The sequence below is a fragment of the Vombatus ursinus genome, unplaced genomic scaffold, assembly GCF_900497805.2.
Source record: "Vombatus ursinus unplaced genomic scaffold, bare-nosed wombat genome assembly UNPS02014832.1, whole genome shotgun sequence".
Classification (NCBI taxonomy): Eukaryota; Metazoa; Chordata; class Mammalia; order Diprotodontia; family Vombatidae; genus Vombatus; species Vombatus ursinus.
Genome location: NW_020954610.1, coordinates 49,447,432 through 49,460,448, shown reverse-complemented (window position 1 = coordinate 49,460,448; position 13,017 = coordinate 49,447,432). Strand labels below are relative to the sequence as shown.

Genomic DNA, 13,017 nt, shown 5'->3' with positions numbered 1-13,017 from the left:
GGAACAACCTGGAGCTGTCCAAAAGTTGAGAGGACTGACTTTGGTTCCCTCTCATTGTAAGTTGTCATGTCACATTTTAGGATGACCATTTTTTGGTTTCACAACAGATGATCAATGAGGTCCCTCCCAATTCAGATTCTATGAAACAGTTAAATATCTAAGTATATATGTATGTACACACACACACACACACACATACACACACACACACACCGTTTTTTCCAATGGTCAACATCAAGGGAATGGAAATTTAAGAAACAGTTGTCAATGTCCCGGTGAAGGCAGACCCAGTAAGAGTTAGGGCTTCCATGTTGCGGATAGCTGCTCACAATCACACAGATTTTTGTTTTCCTAGCTCAAAAATCAAATAAATGAAGCCCTGACACATGCAATGTGTGTCCTTCATCGAGGCTTGGAAAACCTGCTTTCCAGCTGTACTTTGATCAGAATATAAAAGAGAAATACTGAAAGATAGGCAGCTTTATCTTCTAGACCATATGACAAACCCATTTAGAAAAAGATTTTTGCTTTCTTAGTTTACATTTTAAAGAAAAGGTGTATGTGCTACAGTGTTGTCCTCATTGTCAAATAATTAACCTTGGGGTCTGTCTTATGGACAGGAAGTAGGAGTAACAGGAAGCTTTTCTTAGACACTGACAAATAGTGAGAATTTTTTATTCCTATGTTCTGTGGTGTAAGGAATGTTAGGTGTTTCAGTGGTTTCTTTCTTTCTTTTGCCCCAGACGGCCTATTACTATGGTATTTATGTATTCTAAAAAAGACATAAGAAGACATCTTGAATTATTGCCACTTCTCCCTCCAGCAAAATGTTTCTGAAACTTTTATTGACTTAAAAGGAATTCTTTGACATGGCTTGACTACTACTTAATAGGCAAAATGAAGTCTAAGAGGCAAAGGGAACTAGAAAAATGTTGTGCCTAAATCACAGATCTATATAACTTGAAGTGGTAATTATTTTAAACTGGAGCAAATATGGTCTAGGATGCTTAGGTAATTAAGAAATGTGACAAGCTTTTACAAACAAGCTAAAATGAAGAAATTCATTATGTAAATATGATGAACCAATTTCTACTTATGTAACTGTATAAACTGAAGAATGTCAACATACGCAAAATGCCATATTGTACTAAAGATAAGAAATCTTTAACTACCCCCACCCCTCCAATGTAGCTTTATATCAAACCCTAATGCAGTACACAATCAGTATTACTTTTCACACCTATACTTTTCCACCCTTTTCAGACATCTCATTTTATGGGTGTGGGGTGTGTGGGGTATGTATGTGTGTGAGAGTGACAGATTGAGATATATATATATATGTGTGTGTGTATATATATATAGAGAGAGAGAGAGAGAGAGAGAGAGAGAGAGAGAGAGAGAATGAGAATGATGGAAGCCTACATTCAGACAAATGTAGTGCCCTTTTATAATTTCTGCCCTCTTTTTTTCTGGAGTTTAAGTAATAAGTTTTTTTAAAAAGATCTGTGTCATGTGATACTTTTTTCCCTACTTATACCTCTGCCAAATCTCAATGTCACATTTATTTTCAAAATATTAACAAGTAGGGAGCAGCTAGGTGGCACAGTGGATAGAGCACCAACCCTGGAGTCAGAAGGACCTGAATTCAAATCCGGCCTCAGACACATAACACTAGCTATGTGACCCTGGGCAAGTCACTTAACCCCACTGCCTAGCCAAAAAAAAAAAAAAAATTAATATGTAACTGGGGAAAGGTACCTACTGCATATATGGCACCTAAGGAAACAATCTGAAACCCCCATATCTCAATGTAGTAAAATATAATCTATAATATACATAGATAGACATTCTTATTTACAATAAAAGATTTGGATGAAGTATGAGCAAAAATATTTTGGATAATGTTAAATAAGAGTAATATAGAAATAAGAAGAAATATAAAATAAGGCTCAGGTGTTATTACTTTCAGAACACATAAAAATAAAAATACATAAAAATCCCAAAGATCTTATTGACAAAGTCTTTCTCTATAAAAAAAGTTGGTTCAAAATAAAATAGATCTTAAATATGGGTATTTTTCCTTTTCCTCATCCTACTACTTAAAGGACTTTTCTTTCAAAAAAAATTACAGATTTTGCACATCAACTGTTTGCAATGCAAACAATTCATCAAAGAAACCATATATACCAGAACTGAGTTCAAAAACCCTACAACAAAGATTCATCATTTAAGCAGGTGTTAAGTAAAGAGTATAGAAGTTATCTATTAATTAAACATCAATGTAGACTATTTGAATATATTCATATTATTTTTTTTGACTGAATATCTCTAACAAGGTTTACCGATGATACTATGTGAATATTTTTCCAGACACCTAATTCATGTGTTTTGAATGAAATAGGGACGCACTAGTATTCACATAGTAGAGGGAAAGAACATGGCTATCATGCTACCTAAATGAATTTAATAATGAAGTAATAGTACAACTTGTTGCCAAAATTGCTGCTTAAATTTAGAAGGGATATGGGACCTTATATGTGCACTATTGTGGCAAAGAATATACCATACTTATTTTTCCTGAAAAAGCATACATATTAATATTTTATTTCAAGTATCACCGGAATGTCAACCACTGGGTAGGACTGACTTTGGACAAAATTCTTCATGTAAAATTAGTCTGAGATAAAGTTTCATCTTAACACTAGAAAATGTAATATGTAACTAATGAAAATACAGGAAAGAACAGAAAATCAATCTCCTTCTGAAATGCGAACTGTTATGAGGTCATTTTCTAAATGGTTGAGTTGATGAAGAATTAATTTTCTTACTAAAAAATGATAGCCAGACCATATTCACTCCTATTTGATAACCTGATTCAATTGGCAAGATAAAAAGATGAAGTACCCAAAGGGATAAATAACACAACTGTTAATAAGTTTTAAACTTTATTTACTTGCATACCTGATACTCTTTTTTAGACCTGCTTTTACAGTTCAAAATGAGGGACAATAAACATGGTAAGACTGCCCTGCACTCCCTTTGGGTTCATCTGATTCTCAGTAACATTAGTCTTTTCCTTGGCTTCCTCCTTCTCCAGCTTCCAGTGCAAGAGGAAGGTCATAAACAAACTTGGTCATGCTGTAAAGCAAATCTTTATTAAAGATGCTTGGATCCCAGCTACTGTCATATCTCTCTCACTAAATCAAAGCTGGAGAGGAGTTTCTATTCTTAAATGAAATGAAGAGTACAAGAGTTGGTCTTTTTTTCCTTCAGCTTCTTATTTAAAGGGTCCCATGTCATATTCTTATTCTTTGCATCTCTCTTAGGTTGTATCTGATGAACAATTATTGACTGACTGAATGGGAAGACTCCCTAATAGATGTTCTGGTGGCTTTGACTTCAGAAATCATACCTGAGTTGGAGTATTGGTGGTGGCAGGAGATGGTGATTCACTGATTTTTGGCTCACTTGGGGAAGCTGCTGAACCCTGAGACTCCTGGCTGGCTGGTTGGTCTGGAGACAAAGCATCACTGCTGTCTTCATCAAATGAGAAATCACCCTGAGTATGGGGATAGTCCTCTTGTCCAACCCCTACAGGAAGAAATGACTTTAGTGTTCTCAAGTACCAAAAGCTAAGTTATCTGATGAAAAAGGTGAAAGGTGGAACTTTCACTTCCTAAGATAGTTTAAAAATATCATTTAAAAAAATAGATGTGCTTACTTTAGGTCTGGGTCATTCATAGCCTCCTAGTGACTAGTCTATGAAATCATAATAACCCCTTTTGTTATTAGTTATTAGAACTTACAGTGGTATTTAATTTACTTTTAAAGTAAGATTTGGCAATAGGATAATTTTAAATGTTTATGCAAAAATAGTAATATGTGTTCCTTGATTTTTGGAAATGTGGCATTTTATAAATGAAGCTTATACTAAATAGCTAAATAAACAGTAATAAATTCTTAATAAATTATTTTCCTCACATTCATTAAAAAATTCTCCATAAGAAAAACAAATAATGAGTCTTTGTGCTGTAGTAATGCAATTTGTGAGGCCTACTTTTTCCTTTAATAGAGAGCCATCTGCTGTTCATATTTCGTCATGTACAATACCAAAAAAGCTTTCATCTTCTTAAAAAGTAAATGAGTAGTTTGTAAAAACATATAAAAAATGAAACTCAATGAAGACAGAATAAATTTAATGTGTAAAGTATTTACTGTGGACAGTAGCAGAGCATGAGAGTCCTGGGTCTGGAAGACCTGAATTCAAAGTCCACTTCAGACATTTCCTAGATCTGTGACCTGGGCAAGTCACTTAACCTTTATTTGCCTCAGTTTCCTTATATATAAAATGGGGATGGTGTTGTTGCAAGAATCAAATGAGATAATATTTGTAAAAAGCACTTAGTACAGTGCCTGGCACATAATAGGTGCTGTACAAATGGTATTATTATTATTGTTGTTATTATTATTATTGTTATTAACAGATGACTGCTTCCACTTCTTGTGAAACATGAAAGGAATCAAGTTTGTATCAATGATTAAACAGAGGTTATTTTTGTGATAATGTGGAGGAAAAAGTAGTAACTGGAAATATTAGTGGAGAGACAGTCAATGAAATCTTATTAGCTTTGGATTTAAGTTTTTCTTTAAAAGCTCTTTTCTCTAGAGTAGTAAGGATTTTCAGCCTTGCCTATAATTGCTTCCTTAACACAGGAATCTACAGGAAGGATGTTCTTTTCCACTAGTTCCATTGGACCAGGTCTTTGAGCAATCTTCTCATTCAGATCATCTGCCAGTCGAGCTCTCTTCAGTTTCATCTGTGTAGCCTGCAGAGAGGGCTCTGCAAATGTTTCTAAAAGAGGAAAGATAATTTTGATCATTACTTAATAAACTATTACTATCTTATGATATTACTTCTGACCATCATATTTAACTTAAATCTGATTTTCATAGGTTGTCAATATATTTACGGGGATGACATGGCTGTTTGGTCACTGGTAACTATAAACTGTTTTACATATTAGAATATATTTTATATATAATTGTCTCTAGAGCCTCAAATTAACATGAACTTGAATGTTTGAAAAGCATAATATAAAATTACCTGATCATTTATCACGGGAAGTCAAAATTCATATTCCTGATTGCTTTAAGGAAGAGTAGGTATATAGTTTCTCAATTTTCTAGGCTATTCCATATGGTTAAATCAATACACAATCATGGCTTGAGAGAAGTAGATTCTCAATTTACTCTAATGCCATGAAAAGAAGCTGCTGGTTTTTTGGTTTGTTCTCCTTTGGAACATAAATTTTGATATGGCAGGCACTGTGTTTTTGATTTACTTGAAAATTACAATACTCAAGTGGACTGCAATATTCACGATAAATGTGAATGAATATGGGACAGCTACCATTTTATAATTATTAGTCAATCCTCAATCACTCAGGGAAGGATAATATAACATTTATCTGGGGTTTTTATTCTTCCTTTCTGTGATGCTTTTGATTATAAGCATATCTAAAGAATTGGACAGAAAGAAAGGAGATGAAAATTAATCCATGTTTATTTCTGACTGTTCCTGAATCACACATCTCAAATGAATGTTTCAGATGTCCTTCTGAACTTAGAGCAACAAGAACGTCTTGTGTTTGTTATGTATTTGTACTACAGAATAACTATGGTACAATCAGAGTTACACTTGTGTTTTAGAAAATAATTTACAATAATATTAATTTTCCCTCTTGAAAACGTAAAAGCATTAATACATTTGTTGCTTAACTTTTGTTCTTTCAATTTCCTATTGCTTATTTGTACTTCCTCTCAAAGTCTTGTCTTATTGTCATAAATAAATGTAGAATTCATTATAATATGTGCTTACCAAAAAATCAAAGTTGAAAGTTGTTGGCCTTTTTAAGAAATCCTGGAAGATCATACATGGCAAGGGCAGGAAAACTGAAAACCAAGGTGCCTTAAAATGCTCTTTCCATGAGCTTATTATTATTAGGATGGGAGGTGGGAGAACAATGGCAGCCAGCCCTCCTTTTTAATCAGTGTCTTCCTAATATTCCCTTCCCTTGCCTAGGTATTAGAAATATTTCTTCACTTAAGAGTACTAGTTTCTTCATTATAAACATTGACTTTTCCTCTGGGGACATTAGGTCTCAGTTATTTAAATTCAAAATCAATGTATAATCTTGCTTGCTAAAAGTTTAACTAAAAATAGCTTACTTTTAAAGTATAGGGTTTGTTTTCTTCTGCTATACTATTTTAAAAAATTATGGATGGAAAGTTCTTTCTCCATAGTAAAAAAAAATCTCAATTTGAGAATGAAAGCCCTCCTCAAGCTGTTAATGGTTAACGCCCAAAGAAGGACAGAAAAAAAAAGAAAAAGAGGAGATAATTCTTGTCAGCAGGTTAAGCCAGAACTAAGGGCTTTTCACAGGAGTCTGTGACATTTGTTGTACAAGTCCCTAGCTAGTTGATTATGATTTGCCAGTCAAGTTTCAAGACTCTGAAGCTGCTTACATGGTCCTCTTCCCAAGACTTATGAACATTCCAGTTACAGAAAGTGAAAAACAGATCTTATTCTAAAAAATGTTGATGATTCCAGCTTATTTTATGACTAGTTTCTTGGCCTAAAGGTCTCATGTGAGAATAAAGAGCAAAGCTTAGGAAAACTGGGTGTGTTGGGAGGAACGCTTTCTTCTCCCTCTTTATGGTTACTTCATCTACAGTCATGAATAATTCTGAAAGTCTTCAACAGAGTTTATGAGAAGAGATAACCACATAATAGGGTTGCCTAGCATTCAAAAAGGCTTTTCAAGTACTTTGAACAGTGCAATAGAGACACCTACAGTACCAGTGGTAGGATTAGTTGATTTTTTTTTTTAATACTAACAATAGAAATTACTGGGTCTTTTGCTTCCATCTAATTTTTGTAGCTCTCAGAGTTGTTAAAATGAAAATTAATGGTGTAATTATCTCTTTTTTGTTAAGAAATTAAGTTACCAGATGGCCCTTACCTTCCAAAATGTGCATTCTGACAAGTTCGGAACGATCTGGTCGACTACGTATCTTGTGCTTCAGAAAATTTTCAGTCTTTAAAAAGAAAAAAAAAAGATCTAGTTCCATTTTATTATGAACTAGATTTTGAGTTTTTTTGGCATATTTATATCAACCCAAGTCCTCTATTATATTCATGCATATGAGAGGAAAAAGAGAAAGTAGGAGGCATCACATTATTCATAACTTTAAATACTGTCATATTAGGTATTGGTATTATGAATGGAAGAAGCGACAAATGAATAGCTACAGTATTAAATGTTAACACCAAGTGTTAAAATATAACCTTATATCCTCAGAAAATGTACTTCAACACTAAAAGAATATGTTTCAGGGTAATAAGTTAACAAAATATATCTACAAGAAGGTTAAGAAACCTGTGTAATGAGAAATTTTCTAATATGTTTAATATGGTTTTGTTTTATATGTATGGCATTATTTTCCTTAACTTAAGGCAAAGAATACACAGGTTTAAGATTTTTTTTTGCCCTTCAATTAGAACATAATGGTAAACTCCTAGATATCTTGAAAAAGTTCTCGAGTCAAAATATTTTTTTAGACTTCCCTGAATATTTATGTAAATGACATGGAAGTAATTTTCCAAGAGGTCCATAGGGATGGGACATAGATACATGCAAATTATTTTTCTAAAGCAAAAATTATGAACCATCATATTTATTAACTATTATGTTATAAAGGAGATAGATTTGAAATTTGAATACTAAACACAAATCTGAATAAGCCTAATATTGTCTTTCATTCAGCCTGATTCTACCACTCTTGGTTCAGAGATACAGGTAATGTAACTTCTGTGAGAAAAGTCCTTTGTGGGTTTGTGAGTGGGAGTGAGAATGCATCATTTCTACAGGAAGGAAGATGGAAGATCCCCCCGCCCCCAACCTCTCCGAACACATGTCCAAAAAATGTACTGCTATGCCCTGCAGACCAGGAAGAAGAAATAGGTCAATTCTGTAATGAGTATACATTACTAGCTTAAAAAAAAAGTTGGCTGTCATTAATTTTTTCACAAACCTTTAAAGTTTAACTGTCATACGACATTATTATTTTATGTTGAATATGAGTTGTTTAAAATCTCAGATTCTAGCAATATGTCCACTTCCTGTCTGCAGGTACTTTGGAATACCCAGAAATAAAGCATTTTGAATCAAATTTCTTACTCTGGCTCTTTCTAAGCTTTTTATCTGCTCATGGAATGCCGCTGGACTCTTTAATGCTGTGAAGAGAAAATAAATAGTTACTTTAACAGGAAAAGATTTTCCTAACATCAGTACAGGGAATTACTATTTTAAAAGTTAAATCTTATAAACCATTATATATTTATGTTTCTTATTGGCTTCTTCTTGTCTAAATAATACAGGTTATTTACTGAGTTATTTAAGGAGTTAGCTCATTGAAAAATTTTAACTCTTATGGGCTGAGATGAGTATTTTCAAAGATTTTTTAAATTTACCATGTGCTTAATCAATATTTGTTTGAGTTAGTTATTTGTATCAAGTAATATAAAACAAGAGTGAATTAAAAGTATGGATCATGTATTAACAAGCAAAACAATGGCAAAGTTAGTGTTCCAGCCAATATACCAGACAAATTCAGATGATTCAAATTAGCACTGTGAGGATTTTCTTATCTACTATTGCTTTTCTTTATTTTGTAAATGTATGACCAGAGTACCAGGATCATAGGATCACATATTTCTAGTTCAAAGGAATCTAGTCCTATATGCTCATTTTACAGATGAGGAAAATTTGTGCCAAATGTCACTAAAGTTCAAAGTGACAGAACTAGAATTCTAATACAAGTCTTCTGGCTCCAAATCCCACATTTCCCTACATAGCTATGCAAAGCAAGATTACCTGGTTATATGGGATAAAGTGCAGAATACTCATGGATTCCAAAAGCTCTATGACATAGTTTGAACCTAAACAAAGAGACTATTAAACTCCTTCAAAAAGACAGCTACTCACATGTCTGATAAGTGAATTTTTAACTGGAATATCAACTTAGTGAAAATCACCCTAATGATGCAAAGGAGTGTTTATCAAAATAGTACACATTTTGGATTCGAATTAGTCGTTTCTTCTATTTTTTGTTTTTCGGCAGAGCATCTACCACCATGTACACGTAACACATTTATCACTATTGACTATTTTGTACTTGAAGCATATGACTAATCTTACGTGGGCTGATCTTTCACCTCCAGACCTGGACTGGTCAGCTCTTGAAAACTATAGTGTTATTTTGAGCTCTGATGCTTGGGACTCTGCAAAGGTTCATAGGAGCCAAACCTATGTATGTGTGCCAGGCCTGACCTGTGCCTAGCTCCCAAAAGCAGGTTTGGGCAAGTGACTGCTTGAACATCATAGTCAATTCATTTGCATATTCCTGCCCAATTGACTGATAGTAAAGCTTGTTGTAGTGATGTGGCTATGAAGATTATCATACCAGCTTTTGTCTTAATCACAATGCAAGAGGTAAAAAATTTTTATCAAATGAAGAGAAAAATTATATAACTATATAGAAGAAAAAGATCACTCTCAATGACAGAGAAATTTGGGGAGAATTAATTCTGCCTCAGAATTTTTAGGCTGGAAATGAAATTGCTTTTTGGAAGGGGTCAATTTATAAATACATAATTAAGGAAATAACCGTATGTGATTCTCTAAAAACCTCCAAAAAGAATACAATCTGGGGCATACCACAAAACTTTTAAATGTACATTTCCATAATTTAGGCACATTTGGTTATATAAACTATATAACTGCAACAGAAATGTATCATTTTAATGACATCATGAACACAAGCTTAGGATTTTATACTTGGCTTACTTAAACACATCTAGGTAAGCACAAGTCCTTTATATAAAGTACAGTTAATCTAATATGAAAATAAGTTTTTCAACCATTGTGTAAAAGCAAAAAAAAAAATTCATTAGACAATTATCTTTTAAAGATTTGCAATGATTTTATATAAGAAAACTCAAACTATTCTTTTAAGGAATATATATTTTCTCAAAAAGTAATTTAAATACTATTGGTGAGGAAATCCCTCAACAAATGCCCATCAGCAACTGTTCTGCAACAGTTTCTCTGTGTGTATGCGTGTGTGTGTGTGTGTGTGTGTGTATATATATATATATACACACACACATATGGTTTGCGTGTATCTCTGTATATAGATACATAAATATCTTCATGAGTCAGCTGCCTGGGGCACTATGATTAAGTGACTTGCATAGGGTCACAGCAATACTTGAACCCAGGTCTTACTGACTCTGAAGCCAACTCTTTATCTATGATATCATGCTTCCTCTCACTAGGAATTACCAACAATGATGGGTCTGGAGTAAAATTACCCCATGATGCAGTGCCCTCCTACTCCCTGCAAATCTCCACACCAACACTTTTTCAGGACAGGATTTTTTGACCCCTAAAAACTCCACTTATGAATTTACTTTGTATTAAATGGTTATCATCAACGATTCTGTTATTATAAATTCTCTTCTTAGACAAGTTCATTTTGACAGCTATTGTTGTAGGTCTGAATTTTAAGTGACTCTTATAAAGTATGTCTTACGTGGCATGATGCCCTGGTCCACTAGCTGTTCCCTTGTCCTTCGTTGTTGTAGCCTCAACTGTAATACTAGAAAAAAGAAAAAATAATTAATGTGAGATTTCAAGAGCCAATACAATAAATTCTGGAAAGATACAGTTAAGTTCTACAGTTAAATTTTAATAATTGCCAAGCAAATAGTGACATTTGGCCATCTATTTAGACTATAACCAGACAGGCAGAATATAACTAACTTGTGGTCTTCATTCCTGACACATAGGAGGTGCTTAATAAAAACTTTTTTTTAATTGATAGAATGATTTTTAAAAAATAAAATGAACTCTAAAGTTAATTCACTGTAATTTTTATAACTAAAAGTCTTTATATCATTCTCTAATGAAATTCTGAATTCTCCTAGTTTTTAACTATTATATTTGCTGTTTAAAGATCACATATATAGTAAACAAGAGGTTATAAATCTAAGTTAAGATGTGGGAGCAATTCTTAGAAACACAAAAATTCCTTCAAATAACTATTTAATGAAAAAACTTTTCTTATGGAAAGATTAACTTAATTTTGTATTTTCCCCAGCATGAATAAATTCATATTATCTTTAAATAAAGAATAAAAATGCATAATAAGAATAAGGTTGACATCCCTGTGTGCTTTTTTGAAATACTAGAACCCCCAAAATATAAACTGAGTTCTTAGTCTAAAGTCTGATTATTGTTGCATAGAAATAACAATACTACATTCCATTCTGGAATTTGTAAAATGCTTTATCATTTTGGCCTAAGATGCCAAACTTTGAGAGCTGGTTGAGAATACTAAATATGCCATTAAATGAAGAAATCAATTTTGTTTAATAAGACTCCAAATATTCTGTTAAGGACTCCAACCAACATCAAATGTGGCTTTAATATGAAATGTGTAAATTCTGAGACATCTCATTAAGAATTCAGCTGTGAAGCAATTATTTTAGTGTTTCAAAACATTTTTATCTTGAAAAGTAACTTATTTCAAAAAGAAAATATGAGTTATTTGTAAAAGATAATTTTCTTATCTGTTTGAGTTTCATTTTAAGTGTCAGTATAATAAAAAAGAGTTTTGGAATCAGAGAATCCGGCTTCAAATTCCAGCTGATATTTATTTTCTGCACATCCCTACACCAGCCACTTGACCTCGCCGGATCTCAGTTTTCTTCTCTGCGAAATGAGGAAGCCAGATCTGATGACCATTAAAGTCCTTTCTGTTCTAAATTCAATGAGGCTGTGCTTGTTAGGGTCATAAAACCTCATTGATATCCAGTTTAGGGTAATAGAAAAGGCTGCTTGCTGGTCACTGATATGACAGGCCAAAGAATATCCTACTAAGTTATACTTGTTGAAACATTCTTTTCACGTTAAAATGTTTTGAGATACTTTGGATTGATAGTGTTCCAATACGAAGTTCTCTCTCATGATAACTTTTAGCTTTTAGGGATAGTATGTTCCCATTGTGCTTTATTGGGAACAAAAATAATCTCAGGAAGTGACCTGTAGAACTGATGGCACCAAAATGGCTGTACATTTTAGCAGTTGGCTATGAAAGACAAAGCAATACTTTTCAGAATATGAGAAGCAATATCCAACAAAAGAGGAATTTTGAAAGGAAAAGGGAAAGAGGGGAGAACAACTTGGGTTTAAATAGGGACTAATCCTTCAGAAACATGACAGCAGAAATCTGCTGGGAACTTCTGATATCAGTTTCATTGTTACTTTAGAGTCTTAGGAGAAGAACAGAGGCAACAAAGAGAAGTGATAAAGGAAAAATACTTTTTAAAAAAGCCATCTTGTGATACAAATGTATCTAAATGGAAGTATCTCAGTTACTGCACATTCATGGAACATGGGCAGTGATGTTCTTTTGATTACTTGGTTTGCAAACATGGGCCATGGATATTTAATATTTTTATTACACTAACTAAAAAAGATTACAGATTGTACACTGTTCATTTCAGCTACCCTTTATGTCAGATAGAAACACTGTCACTTTATATTTGAAAACAAATGATAAATGTTGATATATTCGACAATCTATTATTAAGGTAACATAACCAACAACATGGGATTTTTATACTACCATTCAGCTTTTACATCCCACTTTCTAGCTATTATGTTCCAAGACAAAATGTTTCATATTTTATTATAGTAGTTCTGTCTGGAGATTGAGAAGTGATCTTTCCATTAAATTTATCATTGCTTAAATATTTTCTCTAAGCAACAGGAGATACTTATTGTCTTGCACACACTATTACTCAAATAATAATTATTTTCTATCAATTCCCTGACACGTGAGTTCATTTGACCAAATATTTTTGAGCATCTTCTATGTACAAAGCACTGT

At 33.1% G+C, this 13,017-nt stretch overlaps 1 protein-coding gene across 7 annotated transcripts in view; it reads right to left on the bottom strand.

The window, feature by feature from the left end:
* The window catches only part of MRTFB (myocardin related transcription factor B), a 253,599-nt gene that overhangs the window by 59,735 nt on the left and 180,847 nt on the right, over positions 1–13,017 (bottom strand). For all 7 annotated transcript variants that reach the window (XM_027839253.1, XM_027839256.1, XM_027839252.1 and 4 more), the window contains 5 exons: positions 10,657–10,722; positions 8,241–8,296; positions 7,023–7,098; positions 4,691–4,852; positions 3,413–3,591 (listed from right to left, as the gene is read on the bottom strand). In XM_027839253.1, coding sequence (XP_027695054.1) covers positions 3,413–3,591; positions 4,691–4,852; positions 7,023–7,098; positions 8,241–8,296; positions 10,657–10,722 — 539 coding nt within the window. The remainder of the gene's footprint in view (positions 1–3,412; positions 3,592–4,690; positions 4,853–7,022; positions 7,099–8,240; positions 8,297–10,656; positions 10,723–13,017) is intronic.